Source organism: Grampus griseus, assembly GCF_964374135.1.
Source record: "Grampus griseus genome assembly, chromosome: 18".
NCBI classification, from domain to species: domain Eukaryota; kingdom Metazoa; phylum Chordata; class Mammalia; order Artiodactyla; family Delphinidae; genus Grampus; species Grampus griseus.
Genome location: NC_139012.1, coordinates 67603306 through 67629571, shown reverse-complemented (window position 1 = coordinate 67629571; position 26266 = coordinate 67603306). Strand labels below are relative to the sequence as shown.

Below are 26266 nucleotides of genomic sequence, written 5' to 3'. Positions count from 1 at the left end.
AAGTATCTTCAAAGTTCTATATTCTTTTCTATTTTATATATGAATATATGTTTTTCTATTTTATATATAAATGTGTGTATGTTAATCCCAACCTCCTAATTTATCCCTCCCTGCAAGGTTCTATATTTAATGCCAGTTATTCTGAGGTGTTTAATTCAAAACTGTTACCTGATTTCTCTATAGGATGTTGGATTTCAAAAACATCCTATTTTCAAAATAGGACGGTTTAAGATCATCTTAAGGACTCATATGCAAGAAATCCTTCTATGACGTCTGCAGGGAAAAATGAGCCAAAAGACACATAGGTACAGTATTCTTTATTATAAACAATCAGGTAACAGTGTTAAGTGTGCATTTGAAGGATAACTGAAGCCTAGCTACAATAATCAAAAACATTACTTAAATAGAAATAGTTTCTTTTTTGTTGGTTTGTTTTACATTAATTTGAATTTAACATATGCCAGGATCACCTAATCTTGTCATATAGTTCAGCTGTTAAATCCTTAATAGGAAAAGACGAAATTTGGAATGCATGTTATATTTTGCTTTATTTGTTGACTATATATACCAAATATTCAGGACATACTCAAAGTTAAGCAGGTGCTTAAAGTCTAGCAAGTGGTACTTATAAAATGCTTTTGTTGCTGTGATGGGGGTATTCAGTTCCTAAGAAGACAATGAAAAGGAAATTCTAAATGCTAGGTTGTTGTACAACTTTTCCAGATTTATACTGAGTGTAAAAAAAGAAAAGAATAACAAAACATAAATGTATTGAGAAGTGACATCTTAATAGTTCCAAAGCACTGGCAGGTATTAAAATATCATCTAACTAAAACAAACTTTTCACATCTCAAATTTTTAACAAAAAAACACAAAAAAACAGGCTTGAACAACACCATAAATGTTCTGGGTCTTGTGAGCAGGCCAGATGTTTTTATTCTCTATTGCACAGTCCTTGTCTATGGCAACCTTAAACATGTTTGGCTGATGCAATTAATGGCTTAGCATGTCCACTTTGCTCATTACCCTATAAAAGAATGCTATGACATTTTTTGGATTGTCTGTCTCAAGGAATGAATGCTAAATGAGCACATTTAGAAGTTTGAAATCAAATACTGCATTACTATTTTTAACAATTCTTGCCAGCAAAAATGTTAAAAGGCTGATTTAAAATGTGACTTACAGTGACTGAAGGATTAACTTCTCATCAATTCTAAATCCTCTGAATTTCACAGTATCTTAATAAAGGCTTTTGGTGAGATAGGACTGGTAATGACACATATGTACCACTTTAATCATTTATTTTTTGAAGAAATAATTTGGATTCACTGGAATATTTTGGCCTGGTTTCCCAAAGCTGCATGAAAATTGAATGTATTTTTTCATGTCATTTATAAGCAACTAGTACTGATTAATCCTGTAAAGGTATAAGATTACCAGAGGAGGAGTTTGACCACTGATGGAGAGATTCAGAAAGCTGTGTTTGCTCTCTGGAGCCCAAACCACGTGTACCTAATGCTCTTTCATGCAACAGTACTTGTATGAGGATGACTTCACCATATTAATGCCTTTTCCAAGAAAAGGGGAGATGGGGAAAGTTTTGGAAAATAGGGAAGCAAAAGGCGAAAAACTCAATTTTGAGACACAGAAGAAAAGTATCATTTATCCAAGGAAGTCTTCAACCATTACTTGATTGCTCAGAAGAGAAGGGAAATCAGCTTCAAAATAGAGATAATTAAGAAAATTATACTTTTTTTCAAGCATAAGAAAGATTGCATGGTTTGTTTTAAAAGTTCTTGAAACATGAAGATGATTCTACAAACAGATTTACTCTTAAGACTCTCAGCTCCAGAGGGCTGGGACGGGTCTCTTGTTTACATTCGATTCCACAGTACCTAACATTGTGCCAGGCACATACATAGTTGATGAACCAATATACTATGGAGTTTGCTAAACACTAAATGGACCACCTAGCTTTAATGTAAAATGTAATATTTTCTATTGTATATAGAGAAGCTTCTATTACGTAACACTAGTCATTACAAGAGGTGACAGCAGTAGCTCACACATACATCTTTTTCACATGATCATTCCTACCTTGAATACAATTTAATGAGAAACAACTACTATGCACTAATGCTAGAAAGAGTTGAGACAGAATGTATAAATGAAGAAACCTCCTGGATCACTGAAGTACCGTCTGTTACAAGCATAATTACCTTCTTAAATTACACATTTTATAAAGGGTGTGAAATATTTTTCCAAGCAATGCAGTGTTTAGTGGGTGGGAATTTTATATATATATGAAAGTACCTAGGAATTTGGGAAATTTTCCTCTCTTTATCATCCAAGGGTAAATAAGAACAGGTTTTGATGTTGTGGATACATTTTTTTAAATATCCTGTTATTCAGGACCACTGTTCCTCAGAAATGATAGGGATTGTGAAATTATTATCTTACTTGGGAAGGTATTTCCAGGTATGAAGCTTTAGTTTTAGAAGAGGCTACCACATATGACCAGCAGATCATTTAATCAATAGAGACACTAAGTTAAATAACTCAAATTTGATCCCAGCAGTGTGTCTAGATTTTCTCAAAGGCTTCACCACTGTTTGGGTCATCTGTGAATAGTTAATATTTGCCAACATGTGAGGAAAATGTGGCAAAAGGCATGCCCTCACCTGGAGACTTTGAACATGGGAATGTGAGAAGGTATAAGTAAACAGGGTGCTTTTGTCCAATGCTCTTAGTTTACTGCTTCCGCACACAGGACTGACTGACATACATGGCCGTAGAGCTCACTGTGCAGACTCAGAAATCTGCAGAGCTGCCTGACACGAATCAACAGGAAAACAGGAACCCGAGATTTCCTATGTGGAAAGCAGGCATCTCCGTGGGGGATTCTCAGACTAAGTTCTGGTCTTATTTTGCAATTGGGGGATATAGCTCATTTCATGCTATTTTCGTATGTATCTTCCCATATTAGACTCATTCTTTTTTTTTTTTTACAGTGGTAGATAATGAGGCAACATGACTCTCAGCTTCACAGTTTCTTTCTTTTCCCATCACAGTTTAATTTGTTTAAAATGTACCGTTCATATCAGCACAATAGTCCAGCTATAGGCATTTCAACTTCAGAAATAAAGTTTATGTGACTTATCTTACATAACTGATTTTAAAAGCTTGATTTTTTTTTTTTTTTTTGGCCAGTAGCACTAACAGTGAGGTTATTTCAATTTTATGGGTTTGGTAGCTTTGTTTTGTCCTAAAGTGTTATTTGCTCTAGTGCTGCTAGTACCTGATTTTTGCTACGTAAACAGTTTTAATATTTTTCCAGATTGGCCACACAACATGCCTTACATGACATGGTGGACTAAAGCTGCCTTTATTCTACCAACACCCTTCAAATACTGTTCCTACAGTTGCCTCTCATTTGTTCTCTCCCACAAAAGAAGCTGCTGCTTATTAGAGCGTAGGCACAAAAAACCTGCTTTTCTAATTACACTGTACTGGCATCAGGTTAACTAGAAAGCACAAAACAAATGGTGATACAAAATGTGAATAGTATATATTATATGTATTTACACATGTACTTAGAAACTTCAGTTAGTTGCAAATCTGAAATGATATAAGCCACTGCCTGCAATAGCATCTATCCTATAGAAATGTGGATGAAGACAAGACTGTTAAGACACTGAAGAAATCGGGTTGTGTGGAGAGCCCATTTGAGTCAGAACTTTGTCCAACCACTGCAGTGGTCCATGAAGGTGAATCTCAATCCAGCAGGGCGTGCTTGTGACATCCTGGCGATGATACTCGGCTCCCCAACCCTGAAAAGCAAAAACGGAGCGGAGTGATTGTGCCAGACTTTACAGGCAGCCTTCACAGGCCCCAGCAGGCCCGGTGGACACAGCCCACCCAACCCGGGGCAGCTCCTGGGACCTGAGAACGTGAACTCTACGTTCCTGCAAGTACAGGACGACTTTTGCATCAACCAGATACCCTGAGTCCCCATCCATGGTTTCCTCCTGGGTTCACAACTAAATTCATGGACCTAGAAAGGGCCTGGGTTCTAGCCATGCCGGAGACCCTGGCAAATCACTTCCTCTTCCACAGGGAAAGGAGCTTGAACTCATGTTCACCCCCTAATGCTGAAGACCCATGTTTTGTACAAGATGGTTGCTCACTACAGACCAATGACTGGATCTGAACGTTGTAAAGCGAGGGCTGAGGGTGCTCTTGGTTATTCAGGATTGATGAACAAAGCTAGTTTCTCCTCTCCCCCGCTGGCTCACTTCTGGCAATTTGCCATTTGTGACCATCCATAGGAGAGACAGTAAAAATAGAGATAATAAGTTTAGTCAACATCCATCACCTCACATGGCTGCAATTTTTTCTTGTGATGAGAACTTGTACATTTCTTTTACATCGATCACCTGTAGTTATATTTGCTAGGGATTTATGTTTTTAAAAGTCCCTGCAATATAATAACAGTTTATTTTCTGTGAATTGTGTAGTTTTATGAATTTAAAGGCTGCATATCTGAGAAATACATCTTGCTGATCTTAGGAAAATAAGATTTCTGTGCAAGCTTATGTTGTTACAGTGAAATAATTACGTCTGAGATATTGGCATTTCATCCTAATTTGAAAAACACAGGCCTAGACAAAAGTAACCGCAAGTCAAATGGTTGTTCGTTAATGGCAATTTAACGCCCTCTGCTGGCTCTGAAGCATCAGAACGTTTGAAAAGATTTTCAGGTATTTAATTGCCTGACCGTGTGAAAATACTTTTAAAGCTTAACAGTAAATTTGAATAAAACTGCTTTGTCACCATGAAAGAAATGGATTCAAGAAGTCAGTTTTTCAATTGGAAACTCTATTCTTATTTTTTAAATAATTACTAAAATTATATATACAATAAAGACACAATGGACTTCCCTAGTGGTGCAGTGGTTAAGAATCCTCCTGCCAATGCAGGGGACACCATGGGTTCGAGCCCTGGTCTGAAAAGATCCCACATGCTGCAGAGCAACTAAGCCCATGCACCACAACTACTGAGCCTGCGCTCTAGAGCTCGCAAGCCCCAACTACTGAGCCCGCGTGCCACAACTACTGAAACCTGTGCGCCTAGAGCCCGTGCTCTGCAACAAGAGAAGCCACCGCAATGAGAAGCCCGCGCACCACAACGAAGAGTAGCCCTGCTCGCCGCAACTAGAGAAAGCCTGCGTGCAGCAACAAAGACCCAACACAGCCAAAAATAAATAAATAAATAAAATTTTAAAAAGAAGTATAGAAAAACAGGACACATTTTTCAAGATAATTTTAAAGGATTAATAAATAAATTTTACTTTGAAAAAACCTGCAACAAGCCATACTGATTCCTTGGATGAATATATGACAATGGGAAAACATATACTCAGTTTGATAAACAAGCTCAGATTTGGAAATATTAGATTTGCAAGTGCTTTGCGAGGGATGAAATAGCAGACAATGAAAGTGAGGTCTTTAGCTTCAACGTGCAAATCCAGTTTTTTTCCTTCCCGCTAAGTAACTTTTCCTCCGTTCTCCAACCTTCACATCAATTTTAGTAAGATCTAATTTGATAAATTCAACAAATATTCATAAACAGAACATCTACTGCTGTCTCAGAATTAATCACAAGCCCCATAATGTTTCTATTCCAATTTGTTTATACCTTTATAAACAGCACTTAATTCATACTATCTTGTATTAGAGTCAGTTCTGTCTGTTTTGTAGCTTATTTATGAATATGACTGCTCCATTTGCCTGTATGCTTTGTAAGAGTGAGGAGAGTGTCTTATTTGATTCAGGTAAATTCAACAACATTAACTGAGTGACCATAGGTGGTCAGCAGTGACCATAGGTGGTCAGCAGTTTGAGGGATGGAAGAATCTCTGTAGCATTAAGTTCTATACATTATCAATTATCATTGTCACTTTATCTTATGTGTTAAAAAAAATCAGATAACTATCTTAACTTGGTTTTCCTCCAAACGTAATATGCTTAAGAATTTTCTTAAAATTGCTAAACAAGAGATTTCATACTCATGGAGGAGCTCTTCCAAAAAACAACTGACATATGTACACTACCAAATGTAAAACAGATAGCTAGTGGGAAGCAGCCGCATAGCACAGGGAGATCAGCTCAGTGCTGTGTGACCACCTAGAGGGGTGGGATAGGGAGGGTGGGAGGGAGACTCAAGAGGGAGGGGATATGGGGATATATGTATACGTATAGCTGATTCACTTTGTTGTACAGCAGAAACTAACACACCGTTGTAAGGCAATTATACTCCAATAAAGATGTTTTAAAAAAAAAAAGATAGCATAGCTACCTTGTTTGATCAGTTGTTAGTTAGGGGAGCAGGGATTTGATTTGAAATCTGTTTGCTTACAGAGCTCATGCTTTTCCCAGTTAAGCTGCTGATCAGGAAAGTTGTACATTGTTTGGAAAAATTTGGACTCTGTAGTTTCCCTACTCTTGCCATTACCTGTAGGTAGAATTTTGACTTCTAGGATATTGTTCGTTTTACTTTTACTGTAAAATTTATAATAAAAATTTAAATTAAATTTGTGTTTACTTTTAAAAAAAAAACAATTAAAGAGAGTGCCCCCCTCCACCCCCCGGCAAACTGCTGTCTACTTACCCTGGCTGTCTAACTGCCACATCAACCAAAGAGTACTTTTGCTTTTATTTTTCATCTTACAATTGGGAAGCAAGCACTCCTTACCTTGACAAAACTCATCCGGATGGTGCACATCTTAGTCAACTCATAAACGACTTCAAATCCGTGATGGACAGACTGGGCAAGCAGCTGAGCGAACAGCTGGTTATTGAAGATCTTGAGGCTGCAGCCGCTGGGGATCTTGCAGACGGTGGCCGGGTGAAAGCCGTGCTGATAGTTGCAGTTCCGGCTCTGCACAAAGATGCTGCTGTCACTCACGCACTCGGCGTAAACCTCTCCCCCAACGTAGTACAGATGCACGCCTACGAGGCAAAAACAGTCTTCCAACACCAGCACCGACTTTCACTTGGATTTATCACCCTTCCCTTCTCATCCACCTCTGTAACCTCAAGAGATGTGACTATCAACTGTGAGGTTAATTTTAATATCACCAATCATTGATTAGTACCACACATGCCCCAAAGGCTGACTTGCTTTAATTATCATCTATATTTTTTTCATGAGTCCATTTAAAAGTGGACTGCAACCCAGGTTTACGATCAGCACCAAGAGCACAGAAGTAGGCTCTCGTGTCCTACTCCCATCACTTGCTCAATCTCACGCTTGTTCCTTCTAAAAGGAAGATCTCATAATATTAGATGCGAAATAAATACATAATGCAGAACACATCAAAAAAAAAAAAAGAACTGGACACAGTGCCATGGTAATACTTAGGTGCATACACTAAACCTACTTCAGAGGGAACAATAAATGAAGTTTAAATTTTATTTCACCAAATTTTAATCACCAATGGATTATAAATCCATTTCTCTTAATAAATACCTCAAAGACACCCATTTTATTTTAAAGCTTACCACCTAGAGTCATAGGTCACAGAAACAATGCCTCTTTTTACCTACAAACAGTGAACTTTGTGCCACGTTATCAGATAAAATATAAAAACACAATTAAAATGTAGTTTATGCTACTTTATCTCACATTCTTAGAGCTGAAAGGCAAAGCATCCTGAGAAGGCTGCTGCTCAAAGTACATTTCAGTTGTTGCTTTCCCTCCAAACGTCTGGGTTTAAGATTCCACGTCAATTTATAACAAGGGACTGGGGTTAGATGAGATGAAGATGTTCTAGTCTAGTGAGTATTAAAGACTAGAACAATTGTTCCCCAACCTTTTAGCAGGAACAAAATGGTCCAGCACGAAGTGTCAACAGGATTGTAGATACAATCACTGTGCAGTGGCAAGGGGTTTGTAGAAATGATCCTGAATGTACTTACAGAGATAGATTTTGGATCTTTTAAAAATTAAAAAAACATTTAAAAGTAATAGAATTGACCTGCAGGGGTTCTCAGACCCTGGTGTGCGTAACTCGGCATTTAGGAAACATTCCGGACACAGCCGCAGCAATGGAGGCACTTCTGCATTATACTTCCCGCCAGCTTTATGGCTTCCTTTTCCCATCTCCTTTCCGTTGATACAGTTTTAGGGAAGAGTGGTTTTCAGTATTATGTATCCCAACCATAGACTCCAACACAGTCTGAAGAAATGGACCCAGGGTCACAATGATGAAGCACAGCTCTTGATATTCAGGCCAAGGCTCCCCTCTCAGCACCTAGATCAGAGCAGCTCCCCTCCTCTGCTCAGCCTTCCTCTCCCTTTTCTTCCTCATCTCCATCATTCCTTCCCCTGAACGGCCCGGGGTCTGACACCTCGTGGCCCTGGCCATGAGGAGAAGGCAGAAGGACTGTCCTAATTAGCTGGGACATAGTTACTTGGCTGCAGCGACATGTTGGAGGTGAGGCAGGGGCAAATCCAAGCAGACTTCCTTTAAAAACTCCCAGGGGGAAGGCCTGCCTCTGGGGTAGCTGTGAGTTTTTTCAAAGTGAGAGCGAGCAGGTGGTAAGAGAGCCAGAACATGAGGCTGCTAAGTGTTTAGTATGTCTTTGAATTGAATGACCTTCAAATATATAATCCTCCCAGAACCTAATAAGGAGAACAGATTTTTGTCATCTGACTCTGGTGTTTAGTTAGGGGAGGATTTTCAGTCCTGTTAAAGTCTTATCCGCAGCCACAGACATGCTGGCAGAGCATGGAAAGCAGAGAAGAGACCGAACAAGGAGGCAGTAGTTTAGCATCCTGAGCGAGAAGAGGGGGCAGAGCCGACGGGATGCACCTGCAGAAGCCCAGGCCGGCCTCAGTACTGGGACCGGGGGGAGTTCAACCCCACTGCGAAGGAGGCTGGATTTGGGCTAGAGACAGCAGCATCGAAGGAGTCAAGTAAGCAAGGGATTTTATTTGCATCCATTTGACAGGCCAGAAGAGTGGCTTCAAACCACATGTGTGAGATGCTAGATCGCCATAGAGAACAGTGAGCAGTAAGGGTAAACGCCCAAAGAAGGCGCTACCTGAGACGAGAGAGAAGCCAGGCGATGGGGTCCTCGGGCAAGTTGCACCCACACCTCGGACGACCTCTCTTCCGGGGCTGCATCTTTCTTCCTCTGAGTTTTCCATCTGTGTGTGCCTGCACCCACCCTGTAGGAGATTAGGGAGTCTGGAGTCCTGGGTGGTGGTTAATTAGGACTCTGTGGGCTTGATTTGGATCTGCTGAGTCAGGCTGCAGGTCGGTCCCTTCTGGCATCTTCTGCAGCCTTGAATGACAGAGATGATGGAGGGGAGGTGGGGAGGACAGCGGCTCCGTTAGGCTTGTGAGTGGGTTCCAATGCTGTGGAACCCACTAACAGTCAGAGGGGGATGTCCCAAAGTGGAAGGAATATGCATGGATCCCCTCCGGAGTGGGAGTGGGGGTGGGGAAAGGATATCCCTGCAGAAAGTAGATCTCATCACCCCACAGCCCAGCTCAGAGAACCCTGATGCCTCTCCACTCTGCTTGGAAAACACCCTGAACTTATGAGCACAAACTCAACACCTTCCCTGGACTTTGTAATTGATATCCCCCTTGGCTTTGCTGCCCTCTCTTCTGCACAACTATTTTATTTTATTTTTTTCCCATTAAAAATGCACTATTTATTGAAATACAAGTGAATTATGCAACTAGTCGCTGTGAAGAAGTGTAATCATACTGACTTAGAAACTCTATGAAATGCAGGGTGACATTCTTTTGAGTCCAGGCCATCTAAGGCAAGATCAAGATTTCAGAGAAACCCAAAGGCAAAGGGCCTCACCAGTCTTTACTCCCCATCAAAGATGCACAACTATTTTAAAATCTGGCTGACTGTCAGGACCCTCTGGAGCTTGAAGACAGTGCATATTTCTGAGGGTGATTAATGATGATACTTTCAGAAATTCCTTATGTAGTTAGACATATACTTAAATATATGGGAGAAAGGATACGAGGTCTGAGATTTGCTTCAAAATACTCTTGTAAAAATACTGTGATGGGACAGGGGAAAAGAATGGTACAGAATGTGACTCATTATTGAAGCTGGAGATGGTCATATGAAAATTTGTTACATGACTCTACTTTTGTGTAAGCTTGAAATTTTCCAAAATAAATTTTTTTTTAATGTATGATCGAAAAATAATATAAAAGTAAAGATTTCCAGATCTACACCGGGGCTTTGGTCCAGAGGATGGACGTGGGCCCGCCCAGGACAGTGCCTGCAGCTGTGTACTGCACAAACCCAGGGTGTGCCTCAGTCTTCCGAGATTTGTACAGTTATTAGAAGACTCCTCCAGCAGATGGCAGTAACTTCTCTTGAGAAATGGGTTCCTTCCAATTCACACAAAGACACTTCTGGGCTGGTAGCAAAATCAGTTCCCTAAAGCTATACTTGAAGACTTTAAGTCTCTCTGGACAATATGATGAACAAGCAGCTTTGGTCCCAACTGACCTACACTGAATGCCCACTGTGCACTCACACACTCGGTGACTCTGCCAGGGTGGGTGAACCGTGATGCTTTCTCTCTCACCACTACTTCAGTGACCCCAGCATGCCTGGACATGCCCGGTCCCACCCCATCTTCACAGGAGCAACAAAACCCACTAGAGGAAATTTATAAAATACAGAGATGCAAAGAATAAAGATCAGCCACAAATCCACAGCCCAGAAATATTCAAAGCTAATATTTGTCACATACCTTTCAGTCTTTTATGTGCACATTTTAAACAAAATTAGGATCATCCTCTACAGGATCTTTTATAACCTTTTTTCACATATTAAAATAGTGTGGGGCTTCCCTGGTGGCGCATGGTTGAGAGTCCGCCTGCCGATGCAGGGAACACGGGTTCGTGCCCCGGTCCGGGAAGATCCCACATGCTGCGGAGCGGCTGGGCCTGTAAGCCATGGCCGCTGAGCCTGCGCGTCCGGAGCCTGTGCTCCGCAACGGGAGAGGCCACAGCGGTGAGAGGCCCGCATACGGCAAAAAAAAAAAAAAAAAAAAAAAAATAGTGTGAACATTTTCTCATGAAGTATTCTGCAATGCCCTGTGTAATAACTGCAACAGTATGACATTCTGTGTTAAAATTTTTTAGGATTTGCTTTTTCAGGGATGAGAAACCTTATACACATTCAAAGGCAGAATGGAAAGGACATTTTGAGACTGGGAAACTAAATCCATTGGGAAAGAAGCAATCCAAAAATCACCCTGAGCACTTCCCTAGTGGCGCAGTGGTTAAGAATCCGCCTGCCAATGCAGGGGACACGGGTTCGAGCCCTGGTCTGGGAAGATCCCACATGCTGCGGAGCAACTAAGCCCGTGCGCCACAACTACTGAGCCTGCGCTCTAGAGCCCGCAAGCTACAACTACTGAAGCCTGCGCGCTTAGAGCCCATGCTTGGCAAGAAAGAGAAGCCACCACAATGAGAAGCCTGCGCACCACAATGAAGAGTAGCCCCCGCTCGCTGCAATTAGAGAAAGCCCGCACACAGCAAGGAAGACCCAACGCAGCCAAAAATAAATAAATTTATTAAAAAATAAAATCACCCTGAGGTGCAGACCCTCCTTCTAAGGAACTGACAAACCAAACCCTTGCCTCAGGATAACTCCTTTCATCAAACATGGAAGCATTACTAGGATTCTACAGAACAAGCTGAGATGTGCAAGAAAATAAAGATTCATTAAAAGGTGAAAAACTAATTCCAAAAGCAATTCAGTGATTTGGAATCTATGATAATTATGTTCGGGGAAGGTCTTGGTTTGCCTCAGTAAGTTCAATCCCTGGGACTAATGCCTCAGGAATTATAATCACCCACTTCTTCTCCCATGAGAGGAAGAACAGCCAGCAGCCAGGACACACGCATGTCTGCAGCTGCAAAGGAGAAACCTGCCTGTCCTGCTCCAAGTGTCCTTTCACACCAAGAACCCGGCACAGGCTCATTACCAAGGTCAACAGCTCTGACTTCAGTTACAGCACAAATCGTAGGTGCTCAGAAATGACAGTGCTATTGATTAGGATTATGTTAAGTTGTGCATTTCTAAGAAATATAATCCAACCTCAATGACCTTGAGAGCAGCACACGTATGTCCATGCAGTCCATTCAAAACTGCGGTTTTCCTCATTATTTGGAAATCGGGGCCATCCTAAAAGCCACTCTAAGAAAGGCACGTTTTATACTCCAGTGATCCAAATTGGCTATTCCATCACTCCCAAAACATCAGGAAATAACCTTTGCTTTATTTTGCGCAGTCACAGATAGGTATGATATGTCAGCAGTTCTTCATCTTTTTTTCTGTAAAGATCCTTATAATCCTCCGATGGAGCTCTGTGTAACTCAGTGAGGTACTCCTTTTCTAGAATATTCTTGTGGGGAAAACACAAAATCTTCTCTGATTTACATTTTTAAAGTAAATCATTGTAAAATTTCATCACTTTAGTACTATGAGGGCCTTATTTCAAGATCTCAGAGGTGATTCTGACATATCATGCCTGCAGCATATGATAAGTATTTTCATTCCATATCGAAAGATTCAACTCCTCAAGTGCTGAACTAAGAGGGGTGCCGAGATGAAAAAGCAGCAGGGTCCCTCCCCTCCAGCAGAAGGGAGCGACGGGACCTTACAGACAGAGCCATGGGTGCAAACCCACATCACTTGTGGGACCATGGGTACGCTGCTGAATTCTCTGAGCTTCCATTGCCTCATCCATAAAACAGGACTAAGAAATCCTAACTTGTAGGGTGGCAATAAAAATAATATGAGTAAGAGTCTGCCAGGGTGCCTCACACACATTAGGGAAAATCAGTGGGGGCAGCTATCAGTCATTTGAAAGGGTTCAAGTGGTCTGCCTGGTCTTCAAGGAAGAATATGGACAGACTTCATGTAGAATGCACCCTTCCAGGTTCTTTGAAGCCCTGCCTCTGACACTGAAGAAGCAGCCCGGGCTATTCTAGTGCTAACTAGCCTACGGCTACTTAAAGCACTTGGCTAGAGGGTCAAAGTAATAGATTTGTTACTGTTGTAAGGACACAACTAAAGGCTTGGTACCAAGCCTGCTGCCTCACAGTGCATTGCATTAGATGGAAAGCAGGATGAAAGAGCATGGGTGAGTCAGCATAAACCATCACCGCCACAGAAAACAACTCAAAGTACATGCACTGCTGACCGGTGGTGGCATGAACTTCCTTTAGAGGACCAGCCATCTTCCCTAACTTAAGTGGCAAGGAACACAAACCGGAAGTGACCTCAAAGCAACTGATAACTACTGAGGGGAGAAATGGCCCATAATTAACCATAATAAAAAGATTTTTTTTTTGTAGATACCTTTCACCCTTGCCTGCCCCCCCTCTCCCCCCAGCCTACAGTCTCATCTCGATATAACAGCCAGGGGATCCTTCTGAAGTGAAAACTCAGATCTATAAACTCCAACTTAACTCCATCTTCCTATGTCACACAGGCAAAGTTAAAGCACTCTCCATGGCTTCTAGGCCCTGAGACCTGGTCCTGTCCCCTCTTCTATGACTTCCTCACTCCCTTGCTCACTGTTCCATTCACTGTGGCATCCCTGCTATTCCTCACTATGCCAGGCAGGCTTCAGGGCCTTTGTACCTGCTGTTTCCCTTTGCTTGGAAAGCTTTCCCCGCTGCTACTGACACTGTCGATTCCCTCTTGAGCTCTCGGCTCAAATGTCACCTCCTTAGGAAGCCTGCCCTGGCTACCCTCCCCATTCCCTTCTCCTCCTTTGTTTTTCTCTGGACAATTATCATTTGACGTGTGTGTGCGCGCACGTGTATTATTTCTTGTTTGTCTTTCCTTAGTTGTAGGTAATCCGCGAAGCCAGGGATTTTTGTTTTGTCTTGTTTGTTTCCCACTGCTACATCCCTAGTGGCAGAACCGTCTGGCTAAGATTAAATGCTCAATAAATATTTGCGAGATGAATGCATAGCTGTGAAGTCTGACTGTCTCTAGCAACTAGCTCCACAGAACACGTTAACTCATTCACTAACCTCAAGGTGCATTTGGCTGCAAACTTACTCAGGCTGGTGCTCCAGGAAGCCACGCAGCTCAGAACCAGATAATCCACGGGGGCCCCTGAGAGAGAGCCCCCTGACCTCACAGAAACCAATAGCTCTTGCTTTGAAATATTCCATGCCATGCTTTATGGCATGGCTTGTAGCCCCTTAAAAAAATTATTTTTTCACATTAGGACAATTCCAAAGCAGCTTTCTGAGAAAATTGTGCCTTTGCCTTGGGGACCATGTTGAGGGTGGAGTGCCCTTCCATCCAGGTGAGCATTTTCTAGGCTTGCTGGTTTTTCTAACAGGTCACCAGTCCTGGCTCTTGCTCCTATGTTTTTTTTTTTGACCCTGTGGATTATCTCTCAGTTACTGACATGACACCAACCCTCCACATCTGTCCATCCACATCAGCAGCACCTTGAACAAACTACTTGCAGAAAGTTTCCCAGAAGGTATTTAACAGTCCTTGCATATTTTAATTATATTTTTAGATCAAGTGGCATAAGTAGAAGTCTAATATGCAGACCAATCTGTAAAGCCCTTTAGCAAACAGCTCTACAACATTACGTTTTAACGTTCTACCTTTAGATGTCACCTAAAGATTCTTATAAAAATCATTTAAAAGTAAAACCATACCTGAGATATTTAAGATTTCAGTCAAAATATTACTTCCTTTGAGGAATGACTGTGTTTCCTCCTTTGGGATAAAAGTTACATTACAGATTAAGTTTCCTTTTTCTGACCTCCAGAGGAAAAGTTTAATCACAATCACAATGGTTACAATTACAATGGTAACTCTTGGAGATGACGTACCTGTATTCTTCTCTCCCACGCACCCCCAGCTCCTGATTTTCTATTTTTCATTTGTCATTTCACTGTAAAGGTTTCTTGTAAGCCACCTCAAAGCTACTATGGAAAGATACAGGATAAAATAAACAGAAAGTAACTTTTGCCATTAAGAGTCAACATCAGAGAAGGAACTCAGCCTGTCTCTAGTCAACGGTCTGTAGGTTTACAACAGGAGACATTTAGGAGGTACGTTAGGAAGAATACAGGAAGCATCATAAGTGAAATAATGAATCTCCCCTGGAAATTTGAAATAAAAGGCTCGTGGCTACTTCCCAAGGTGGTATAAGTGCTAGATGGGGAGAGAAAAGATCAAATGACTCTGAAGGTTCTTTACACCTGTGATTCCAGAGTAGAATAGTGGACAACCAGGCACCATTCAGACACTGCCAACTATTCGAATAGAAAAGAACAGAACTTAAAATCCTCAACGAGGCCTCATGCTCAGCTGGGATTGATCATGCCAATGAGACAGGCTCCAAAAGCATCACAGCCAGACCCCAGTGAGGCCTGTGCTTATTCGGCTGTTGTAACAAAGCCTGGACACAAGAGAACCCCAATCACCTACCAAAGGCTTCCTGACATTAATAACTCAACGATTTTTTAAACTGCCTGGCTTCTCAGTCTCTAAAGGTAACTTCACCTGATATAAATAATCATCCAGCCAGAACTCCTCTTCTTCAGAAGTTATCCTATTTAGCATTTCAGGCAATTCAAAAATAATTCATAATACTTCTCTTCAATAATATCATCCTGGGACTTCCCTGGTGGTCCAGTGGTAAAGAATCTGCCTTCCAATGCAGGGGATGCAGGTTCGATCCCTGGTCGGGGAACCAAGATCCCACATGCCGTGGGGCAACTAAGCCTGCGTGCCACAACTACAGAGCCCACGTGCCCTGGAGCCTGCATGCCACAATTAGAGAGAAAAAACCCGCATGCCACGGCTAGAGAGAAGCCAGCACGCCGCAACTAAGACCCGACGCAGCCAAATAAATAGATGAATAAAAATAATAATTTCATCCTGTTTTCATATTTATCATCTTGTTCGTCTTCCTAATACCCACCCTACGCCACCCCCCAGAAGATGCTGTGCCGACCTCAGAGGTACAGACACTAAGGTTACAAGACCTCCCACGCTTTTCCCAACAATATCCCCAGAATGGTCTCCCAGATCCCAGCCCTGGGATCATCCCACTAGGTCATGCAGCCAATCCATGGCTTGTTTCTATTTCCACGTTTTAGCTCAGAAGAATATAGGAAGGAACTACATATTTGCTTTTACCCTTTCCTATGTGTCTTCTGGTATTTTCTATCGTTGAGTTTCTGTTTACATTAGAAAGAAGTCCGAGACAGAATCTGTTCCTGTTATTTGAAGGGTCTGTGAATCCATCAATAAGCACACTTCGGGAGGAAGCTTGGAACGTCTCCCCAACACGGTTGTTCAGTTCATAGTAGGCGACTGAGCACCAGTGCTGCGGCTCCTCGTAGCAAACCGGCCGAAAATCTGAAAGAAAACGGACCAGACAGGACATCACTACCGCCACGCTCGTGCCTCCCAGCTCACAACTCCACCAGGAAACTGCGGTTACCGCTGTTCACCAGAAAGTCAGCTGCAAGACCCAGGAGGCTGCTGTGTGATCTTTACAAACCTGCCTCTTCCACGGAAGCTGTTGGCAGGTAGCTCATGTGGTCCACGTACCTGTGCACAGGGGCCACCGTCCTTGTGATTCTCCCATGGATGGAGGCTTTGTAAACATGTTTACTAGAATTGAGGGGCCAGGCAACAGCGATATGAGTGGATCCATGTAAACTTCATCCCCCCGAAAGGAAACACAGCTAAAAGGAAGCTGCCAGGTCACCTCATCTTTACAGACGACAGCATCTTGCTGTTGCAGTGCCAAACTGAATCCCCGTGGCGAAGAGTACCCTTTTCTAACGACCTAAAGCTGAAAAAAATTTGTTCGAATATGTAAAAATCAAACCAAAAACACTGCATAGGATTTTATTTAAGAAAGAAAAAACAATGTCCACATAGACTCACATTCTCCTTTGTGTACATATGGGATAATTATGGCATAAAAATATTTTAAAGGGAGAGGTCTATTTCATTAGGAAATCCATGAATGTTATGTTTTCACCCCAAATTTTTCAAAGTTAAGTTGCCACTAACCCAAATTTGGCAGGTTTTTTTCTTCGCCCCTCACACTCTTTCTCTGCCTTTCTATTGATTATAGTATCTTTCTTTTCTTTGAATATTCTAGTAATTGTGTCTAGAGTGTGTTCCTATATGCACTAAAATATGAACTCACAAAACAGATAAATTAGGGGGTTATTATTTGATTTCCAAATGGACCTTCACTTATGAAAGAATTCCCTCTGAGATACTTTAGATAGTAAAGCGCTTTGACCCTCCCTGCTCGACGTGGTTCCTGGAACTGCAGCCACTGCATCACCTGGGAGCTTGTTAGGAATGCAGATTCTTGGAAAGCACCCCAGATCTAGGGAATCAAAATCTGCATACAAGATCGCCACGTGGTCTGTATGAACATTAAAGTGGAGCAATATTTATCTAGCCTATTACAGGACACAAATAAAATTATGTAAAAGCTATATACATATTTTGAAGAGCACTCCTCTAAGCCAAATGAAAGACATTACTATAAACTTATTATAGTAAAGAAACACAAACGGGACAAAATTACTAACTTCTTAAATACCTAATTCCATACTAAAACATCCAGAACTACAGACTCGTAAATGTTCGGTTAAAATTTAAAATTTACTTGTTCTACTAACCAGGATAACACACAAAACATTCACTCTATGGGACTGAGGAATGCCAAAGTCAAAATGCGAAACCATGCTATCTGCCCCTGACAACACTTATGAAACAGCAGGCTGGCACGTTTTGTTTTCTTTTGCTTTTCTCTTTGTTTCCCAGAAGGGAGGTGGTAATAGGAAGTACTCTTGGAGAACAGCTACATTTGGCTCTTCATCTGCCAAGTGACCTCCATTAGGCACTGACAGTACCAAGTGACTCTCAGCTGTGGCATCTATAGGTCAGGCATTCTGGGTCCCTGGGGCTTTGGCGGCATTATAAGGTGGGGGTGGTGTGTCAACTAAAAGAAAGCAGTAAAACAAAGGAACATCAAACTGATAGACTGCACAAGGACAGCTTGAGTCAACCCTTTCTGCCGCTAAACTCCTGGCTTTGGTGGACAGTGTCACTGCTACAGAGAGACCAGTAATGTAAGGGGGCCATTCTACAGTGACACTGGGACAGTCCTCCAGGAGAAACTGGTTGTCCTGAGGCCCTCACTAGAGGGTTGATTCGCTGTCCCTCTGACTTATGAGTTATTATTGGGTTCAAATGACTTCATGATGGGACCTTCAAATCTAGGAGCTATTCTCCTAGCTTTTCTCTATAGTCTGTTACCTGGCTTTCAAAACAGAGAATGCTAAACCTTCTTTGAAGTGAATTTAATTTTCAGTTCCTCTGGTGCCATGGATTGTACAATGGCCAAAGGGAAACTCTGACTCAACACAGTTCAAAATATGGCCCCCAAAACACAGAATGGCTGAAACCTGATTATAAGCTTGTGCCCAAGGCATGCTAAGAAGGGCTCTTCTCCCCAGATATCAGTTTTATGATCAGATGATCATAATTAGGCAAATGGTATGCATTCAGTTGATAACATGTTATCAGAAATTAATTCAAAACAATAAAAACTCCTGAGGAAGAGAGAAAACTCTTTATCAAGGACCTCAGAACAAATGATTCCTTCTGTTCACATTCCTCATGTCGGTTCAGGATGGTCTTGTTATGTTAGCAGTGGAGTTCAATGGCATTAACTCCACTGCCTTTGTTGAACTGAATTGTCCATCCAAGTAGTTCTCACACTTAAGTGGGCATAAAAATCATCAGTGGAACCTGTTAAAATGCAGATTCCTGGGCCTACCGCCCGAAATTGTGAGTCAATAGATCAGTGGCTGGATGCAGCCACGCAGGTTTTAACAGGCATTGCTGATGATTCTAATGCACGTGGTCCATGGACCACACCGCAGTGCAAATGATAAGGCATTTCCCTAAGAGAAAATGAACTATGACCCTGGTGCAAAAGTTATAAAGGGGACCCTTTTGTAAGTCCTTAAGTCAATCTATCTACAAAATTAAGGGGCTGAACGTAGAGTTCATATGACCCATCAGTTCCATTCCTAGGTATGTACCCAAAGGAAGTAAAAGCAGGGACTCGAACAAATACTTGAACATCAATGTTCATAGCAACATTACTCACAAGAGCCAAAGGTAGAAACAACCCAAATATCCATCACCCAATGAATGGATATTTTTAAAATGTGGTATATCCATACAGTGGACTATTGTTCAGTTACAAAAATGGAGTAACTGATACTGCTACAATGTGGATGGACTGTGAAAAACACCGTGCTAAGTGAAATAAGTCAGACACAAAAACCCCCACAAATATTGTACGGTTCCATTTATATAAGGTACCTAGAATAGGCAAATCCACAGAGGCAGAAAGTAGATAAAAGCTTACCAGGGGCTAGAGGAAGACATAATGGGGACCTACTGCTTAACAGGCACAGGGTTTCTGTTTGGGGTGATGAAAAAATTTTGGAAATAGATCGTGGTGATGGTTGCACAACAGTATGAATGTACTTAATGCCACTGGATTGTACAGGGATAAATTGGAAGATTGGGATTGACATATACACACTACTATATATAAAATAGGTAACTAATAGGGACCTCCTGTATAGCACAGGGAATGCTACTCCATACTCTGTAATGGCCTATATGGGAAAAGAATCTAAAAAAAGAGTGGATATATGTACATGTATAACTGATTCACTTTGCTGTACAACTGAAACTAACACAACACTGTAAATCAATTATACCCCAATAAAGTTTTTTTTAAAAAAGAAAGAAATTGATAACTGCTCCAAAATGGGTAGAGTCCTGATCTGGTTAGAGGGTGGGCAGGGTCCAACGGCCCGCAGGAAACTGCTGTGTGAACTGCAAGTGGCAGCGCTGGTTTTTACGATGGCCCCGCCTACACAACCGTGTAGGGTACTCGTATCCCGGGAGACCGCGGCTTTCACTGACCTGAGTGCTGGAAGGGGCTCTCCGGCTCGGAAGGGCTTCCCGGGGAGTGAGGGTAGCCGGCTGTGCACGGGGACTGCGGGAACGGGGGCCCGGGCGACGGAGGGAAGGCCGGGCACGGAGGCTGCTGGAAGGAGTCGGGGTAGGTGGCGTTGTGCGGCATGAGCGGCTCGCTGTGCAGGGACGCGCTGCGGAACTTGGCCAGGAGGCTCAGCTGCGGGTTATACTCGCTGTGTCTGGGCACGAGCACGGGAGGCAGAACTGGGGGGAGGAAGGAACCGGTATGTTAGAACCTCGGCTCACCCGCCCAAAGGAGAGTGGAGGCGGGCTGCTTTTCGTCTATCCATTTTTGGGTGATAAACTCCTGTTTTTCCTTTGGGAACCACCTGTCCACCATTCTGTGTGCTCATCGTGACATTGTCCACGAAGGTCCCATCTCCTCCTCAAAAGACAGCTTGGGAATCAAGCTGAAGCAATGGTTTCTCTCCTCGCAGCCAATTAACGAAAAGTTTAGCAGAGAATCGTTCTGATGTCAGCGCTCTAAAAATTGCCTACTCATTCCCATCGCAGAAATGACCAGAGCTGCCCTATTACCTGGCCTTCTGGAGACCTGACTGTTCACTGCTTCCTTTGATTCTGCCAATAAAGCGGTTTTTTGTTTGTTTGTTTGTTTAGTGCAAAATCGGTTTCTATTGCTCACAATGAAACCCCAAGTCATGCCCAGAATATTTTTACTTCAGAAACCACAGTGAATTACTTAGATGACCAGCCTAAATTTTTAGGCTCCGTACAGCTGCTTAAGTAAAAACATTCTACTTGCCTTTAGCAGAAAGGCTTAAAGGTAACTAAAAGTTATAAAGTAAAAGATAAACAGTGAGTAGTAACAAAAGTGAATAAGTAGAAGATAAGCAGTAACAGAGAACCTATAGATAAAGTCTGTTCATTTTAGTATGTTTCCTTCTGGGTTCCATACTTTAAAAAGAACAATTCGCTCCTGATTCTATACAAAAACAGGAACAGATGCAATTCTCAAGGGCAAGCATTGTCCAGGCATTCCTAGCTCCCACTGACTTCTAAAGTGTCCCAAGGCTTGCCAGAAAGAAGCTATTCCATGAAGTATTGTTGAGGGGTGACCTGGCACCAACATAAGTTCCAGAAAGAGAAGCAGGGAAAACAGAGGGACGAAGTGATCAAAGAAATAATAGGCAAAAACGTCTCGGAGCTAAAGAAGGATCTATGTCATCAGATTGAAAAGAGCCACAGAGTATACAGCCTAATTAATGAAAAAAGATCCAGACCTAGTCATACCATCTTGAATTTCAAACACCTAAGGACAAACTGAATATTCTAAAAACTCCCAGAAGATCACCTCAAAGTCACCTACAAGGACATGAGAAACTGATTTATTACTTCCCATCACCGATGCTGGACAGTGGAAGGCAATGGATCAATGCTCTTCTAAGGGGGAATAATTCTTACCTCCAAATCCCACAATGGAAACTAATAGAATAGCCAAAAGAATAATATAATTAATATTATATTAACTTATATAATAATATAATAGAAACCAAAATATAGGTTGAGAAGAGGAAGAAAGGAAAAAGGTAATATAAATTAGCTAAATCTTCATCTTTTATGTTAGAGTCAATGAAATTAGCTAAAAGTGATAAATTTGGAAACATGTATATTATCTAGTTATCTTCATATTTTTTTAGTAATAATGGAGAGAACTAGCAAAAGAATCAAGCCAGAATGATTAAAAGAGCTTGCTTCTGGAAATGGCTCAGGTAGCACTTGTTTCAAATCACACTATGGATTTGTTATCACATGCAAGTATCAATAAAAACTTTCATAGAAAGTAAATGTTTTGGAGTAAACAGACAACAATTACAATACAATAACATCCATCACGAAGTCCACCATTTACCCACTATCATACACTTATCTCTTCTTAACAAGCAATAATTTTCAGTTCTACAGGTAGAATATAAACTCCAACAGGTAGATGAAAAGTTTTACGTGAAACCACTACAGATATGAGGGTGGCAGAGAAACAATGATTTCTTCCTCCTTCAAAAGCCAGTATTTGTATATGCCTTATGACATGATAGAACAAATACTCAACATCACCGTGCAAAAATAACCTGGATGATAAGCCATTCAATTTCCTTCTATGTAATCCATGAATATACAGGCATACAAAAATGCCTTGCCTCATGAATACTCTGAAAGTGAGGGGCTGACATAGTAAATGACATATGACTTCTTTTCCAGTGATGCTTCTTGATCACAGTGTTAACAAAGATCAAATAAACACTCATTTTTCTTTTTTGGATGAAGAATTCAGATACTCGCTGTGACTTCAGTTCTAATGTAAGATATCTACGGTGTATTCTTAACATTGATAAACAGACTCCCTCATATCTGAATGCAGAGACTTTCACTCCACCGTGGCCTGCAGGTCTGAGGCACCAAAAGAAAAGAAAGGATGCATTTTTCTTTATTGAGGCAAATATCTTGATAATGTATTTCTATCATCTGGGTAAAACCAAAGGCAGTGAAGATTTGTAAGGAAAACTGATGGTATCATCCTGGTTGTAATTCAGCCTGAAAAGCTCAGTTTACCTTAGGTTCGCACTGATCATATTTGTAAATACTTTCACTCAAAACACAGCTGTCTTAGCCCCTTAGGGCTGCTATAGCAGGTATACCATAGACTGGGAAGCTTATAAACAACAGAAATTTATTTCTCACAGTTCCAGAGGCTGGGCAGTCCAAGATAGGGGTACAGCCTGGTCAGGTTCTGGGGAGAGCCCTCTTCTGGGTTGCAGGCTGGCTTCTTCTCACTGTGTCCTCACACGGTAGGAAGGGAATGGGGTCTCTCTGGGGCCTCTTTTATAAGGACACTAATCCCACTCATGGGGGTCTAGCCTCATGACCTAGTCATCTAAAGGTCCCGCCTCTTAATAATATCACCTTGGGCATGAGGTTCTCAACATATGAATTTGGAGGGGACACAGACATTCAATCTATAGTAATAGCTATTTCTAATTACTCAATTCTATTTCTGCATCACAACTGCTGCTTGCAAATATGACCTAGTGAGCTTACAGACACTGGTCTCAATGTGATGCCACCTTTTAAATACCACACTATCTAAGCATTACCCTGGGGACAGATAATGGAAGGAGTTACTGCGTATAAGGAAATGCAGAGCAAAGCTGAGAAAAGCTTTTGTATCTTTTTCAAAAGTCATGTGGTTCTGATAGAGTGTGGGCATTTTACACGGAGGAGAAATTATACTCCTGAAATAACCTCCAGTTGCATGAAGAAAAATCATTATGAGCCATGAAAACATTTTTGCACAGCTTCTACCAGACGCAAGGCACACAAAGTGAGGTCTGAGGACTGGTGAGACTTTACCAGCTGCTGGGTACCAGTCCGTGGAAATACAAGTACTGAAACTGAGAGTCTGTGTTTAGAAACTTTAATAGCCACTTGACAGAGTAATTTTATATCTGTTGAAATGAATAGTAAAAAATATTGAGCTTGTATTTTGTAAGTCTTTCAAAAGTTTCATCTGCCTAGTAATTCATTTGTATTGTAAAAATACTGATATTTGAGGGATTGGAAATTTTTTTAAAAACTGGTCCTTCACTACAGATAGTTTGAAAAGCACTAAAATTGATTATTTAAGTGGTCGTGTGAGTGTAAAGAAAATCAGAATTCAGCCTTCAAGGTTCCTAAAACGGGTGGTCAAAAGATGAGAGATTTCAAAGGCAAAACTTCAGCTTTATGATAATCAGGGACCCAGCAAACTTGGTGCACATTAGCATCTTCATTGTTCTCAAAATACTGACTTTAAGCACGGCCAGAAAGCTAGATGTAAAATACGCCTTTTTCTATTAAAAGATCAAAGTTAGGAATTGAAAAAAAAAAAAGGTATAGCTTAAACATTACCTTAAAATCAATACAATCTTTGCCCATCTTTCATTTTGGAAACTCAAACCTAAAATATGATGATATGAAATCTACCTGCCATATAAAAACATTCACACTATCATTCCTGAAAGAACCTCACATAATATGAAAACATGAAATAATCCTTTAAAATTAGGGTTTCAAGTGTTCAAAAGGAAAGCCAGATACATTTTACAAGATACTTCTTACAAGACACATTTTATAACTACATTACTCAGGAAGAGAAAAATGATTTCTTGATAAATATTTTTCATGGGATGTATTCTGAATGCTTAATATAATTCAAATCTTAGAAACAAAAGGGAAATCAAGTCATTTCTCTCATAAACTCATTGATGACATTTTTTTAAAGTAGGCAAAGATAGCTCAGAGAGAAGCAGGAAAGAAGAGGAGAAAGCAAAGACCTACACGATCCAGGGGAAAGCACACCACATTCACCAGGAATGTGGGCCTTTCTCATCACAGTCTCACCCTGTATCCGGGGTGATGTGACCGTGAGAAGCATCCACGTTCAGGCAGGTGACTTCCTTGACAACAGTTTAACAGCATGATAGTGGGATTTGGGAGCCTGAAAGGTCACCTCACTAAGACTGCTATAGGCTGGGCATGACTTAGCCAGGACGGCTGCAAGGTTAACTGAGCCTGGGAGGGGGCCAGGAGGCAGGCTGGACTCCCCCCACTACCTGCCTTCCTACCTAGAACTGCCTCGTGATGGACATGGGCCAGTTCCCAGAGTGCACGTGCCAGCCCTTTGGTCTCCTGGAATGGGGCAGATGGCCAGTCAGGGAGAGGAAGCTCCCACAAAAACTGCATCCATCAAGCCATAGGAACAGTCCATCCAAAGAGAAACGTAGTCAAATTGTTACAGCCAGTGTGAAGGAATGAAGAGCAACACCAGACTTCTCCAAAAGGGTGTGTGTGTGTGTGTGTGTGTGTGTGTGTGAAATATAGGTACACACACACACATGTGTGAAGAGTTTTAGGAACAACACCTTCCTATATTTAAAGCCATATTTAAGAACAGCCACCAATCTCCCCTAACCGCCACTATGTTCAGTCTTGGAAGGGTTTCCAGCAACTCTTTCACTGGCTGTTTTCAGACCCAGGTAGGAGATATCTCCACTTACTTGAGCTTGGGGAAAGTGCAGCCCGTTTAGCTCAGCACAGTTGAGTGCAGGAAAGGGGGATGGGGAGGAGGATGTTTATTTTCTTCCAGTTGATCATGTCGAGGTGATATTAAGAGCTTTCAAGAACTGGATGATGACTCCAAAATGCATCAAAATAAAACTGCATTTTTCAAAATCACACAAAGCTTACACGTATACTGAAATGAAAATATCTTCTGTCTAGATTGTTCTGACTACAGAATTTGGATCAGTTCCTGCAAATCGAACCTCCCTCTCTTCTCTCCCTCTCTCGCGGGAAGGGGGGTCCTTCTCCTGCCAGTGCCCCATGTTCTCCACCAACTGAGACACACCCTCTTACCTCTTACAATGAACCATGAAGGAAACCCACCTGGCGTCTCCACACGGCGGTAGTGGTAGGGGTTAATGCACACCTCTTTCTGCTTGGAGCCAAATGGGAACTCACAGCACTCCAGTGGCTTCAATTCATGGTGAGACTGGAGATCGGGCCAACGCCACACTCGGCAGTAAATGACGTGGGGCAAACCCTTGCGGTGAGACACCTGCAGCCGCCCGTCCAGGGAGCGGGGAATCGTCACACACTTGCTGGGTTGCCCTGGGCAGCTGAGCGCCCTCTCCAGCTCATCCATGGCTCCTTTCTTCTTCTTTAACTTCTTCACTAATGAGTCCACCGCCTTCTCTGCCCACTTTTCCTCTTCATCTCCTTGCTTCCAGCCGAGCAGTCTCTTCACTGCTGGGCTGGTGAAGGAGAAGAGGGAGCTGATGGGGGTGCTGGAGTGCATAAGAGAGGGACCACAGGCGTCCAGTGCAAACAGGAGCTGGACCCAAGGCCCTTCACTGCCTGCAGGGCCCGAGTGAAGTGAGCAAGGACGCCTCCCGGGATGTCATAGGTACCAACTCTCCAGGGACGTCATAGGTCTTCCCTTTCTTCTGGAAGTAACTGTGACCAATGCGGGCTGGAAAGGGGGTTGACTTTCTCCTAAGCCCTGGGATGGGCTGGCCAACTCTGAAAAACACAAAATAAGACTTCAGTGAACTTAATCAGGATAATTT

At 42.0% G+C, this 26266-nt stretch overlaps 1 protein-coding gene across 1 annotated transcript; it reads right to left on the bottom strand.

The window, feature by feature from the left end:
* Positions 1-3595: 3595 nt before the first annotated feature.
* Positions 3596-25995, bottom strand: SMAD9 (SMAD family member 9; the record flags this gene model as incomplete). The annotated part of the gene is made up of 5 exons (XM_082675607.1): positions 3596-3830; positions 6754-7010; positions 16245-16466; positions 20091-20348; positions 25584-25995. The coding sequence occupies 5 exons, from the start codon at positions 25993-25995 to the stop codon at positions 3687-3689; spliced, it is 1293 nt and encodes a 430-aa protein (XP_082531733.1). The 3' UTR covers positions 3596-3686.
* Between the last annotated feature and the right edge of the window lie 271 nt (positions 25996-26266).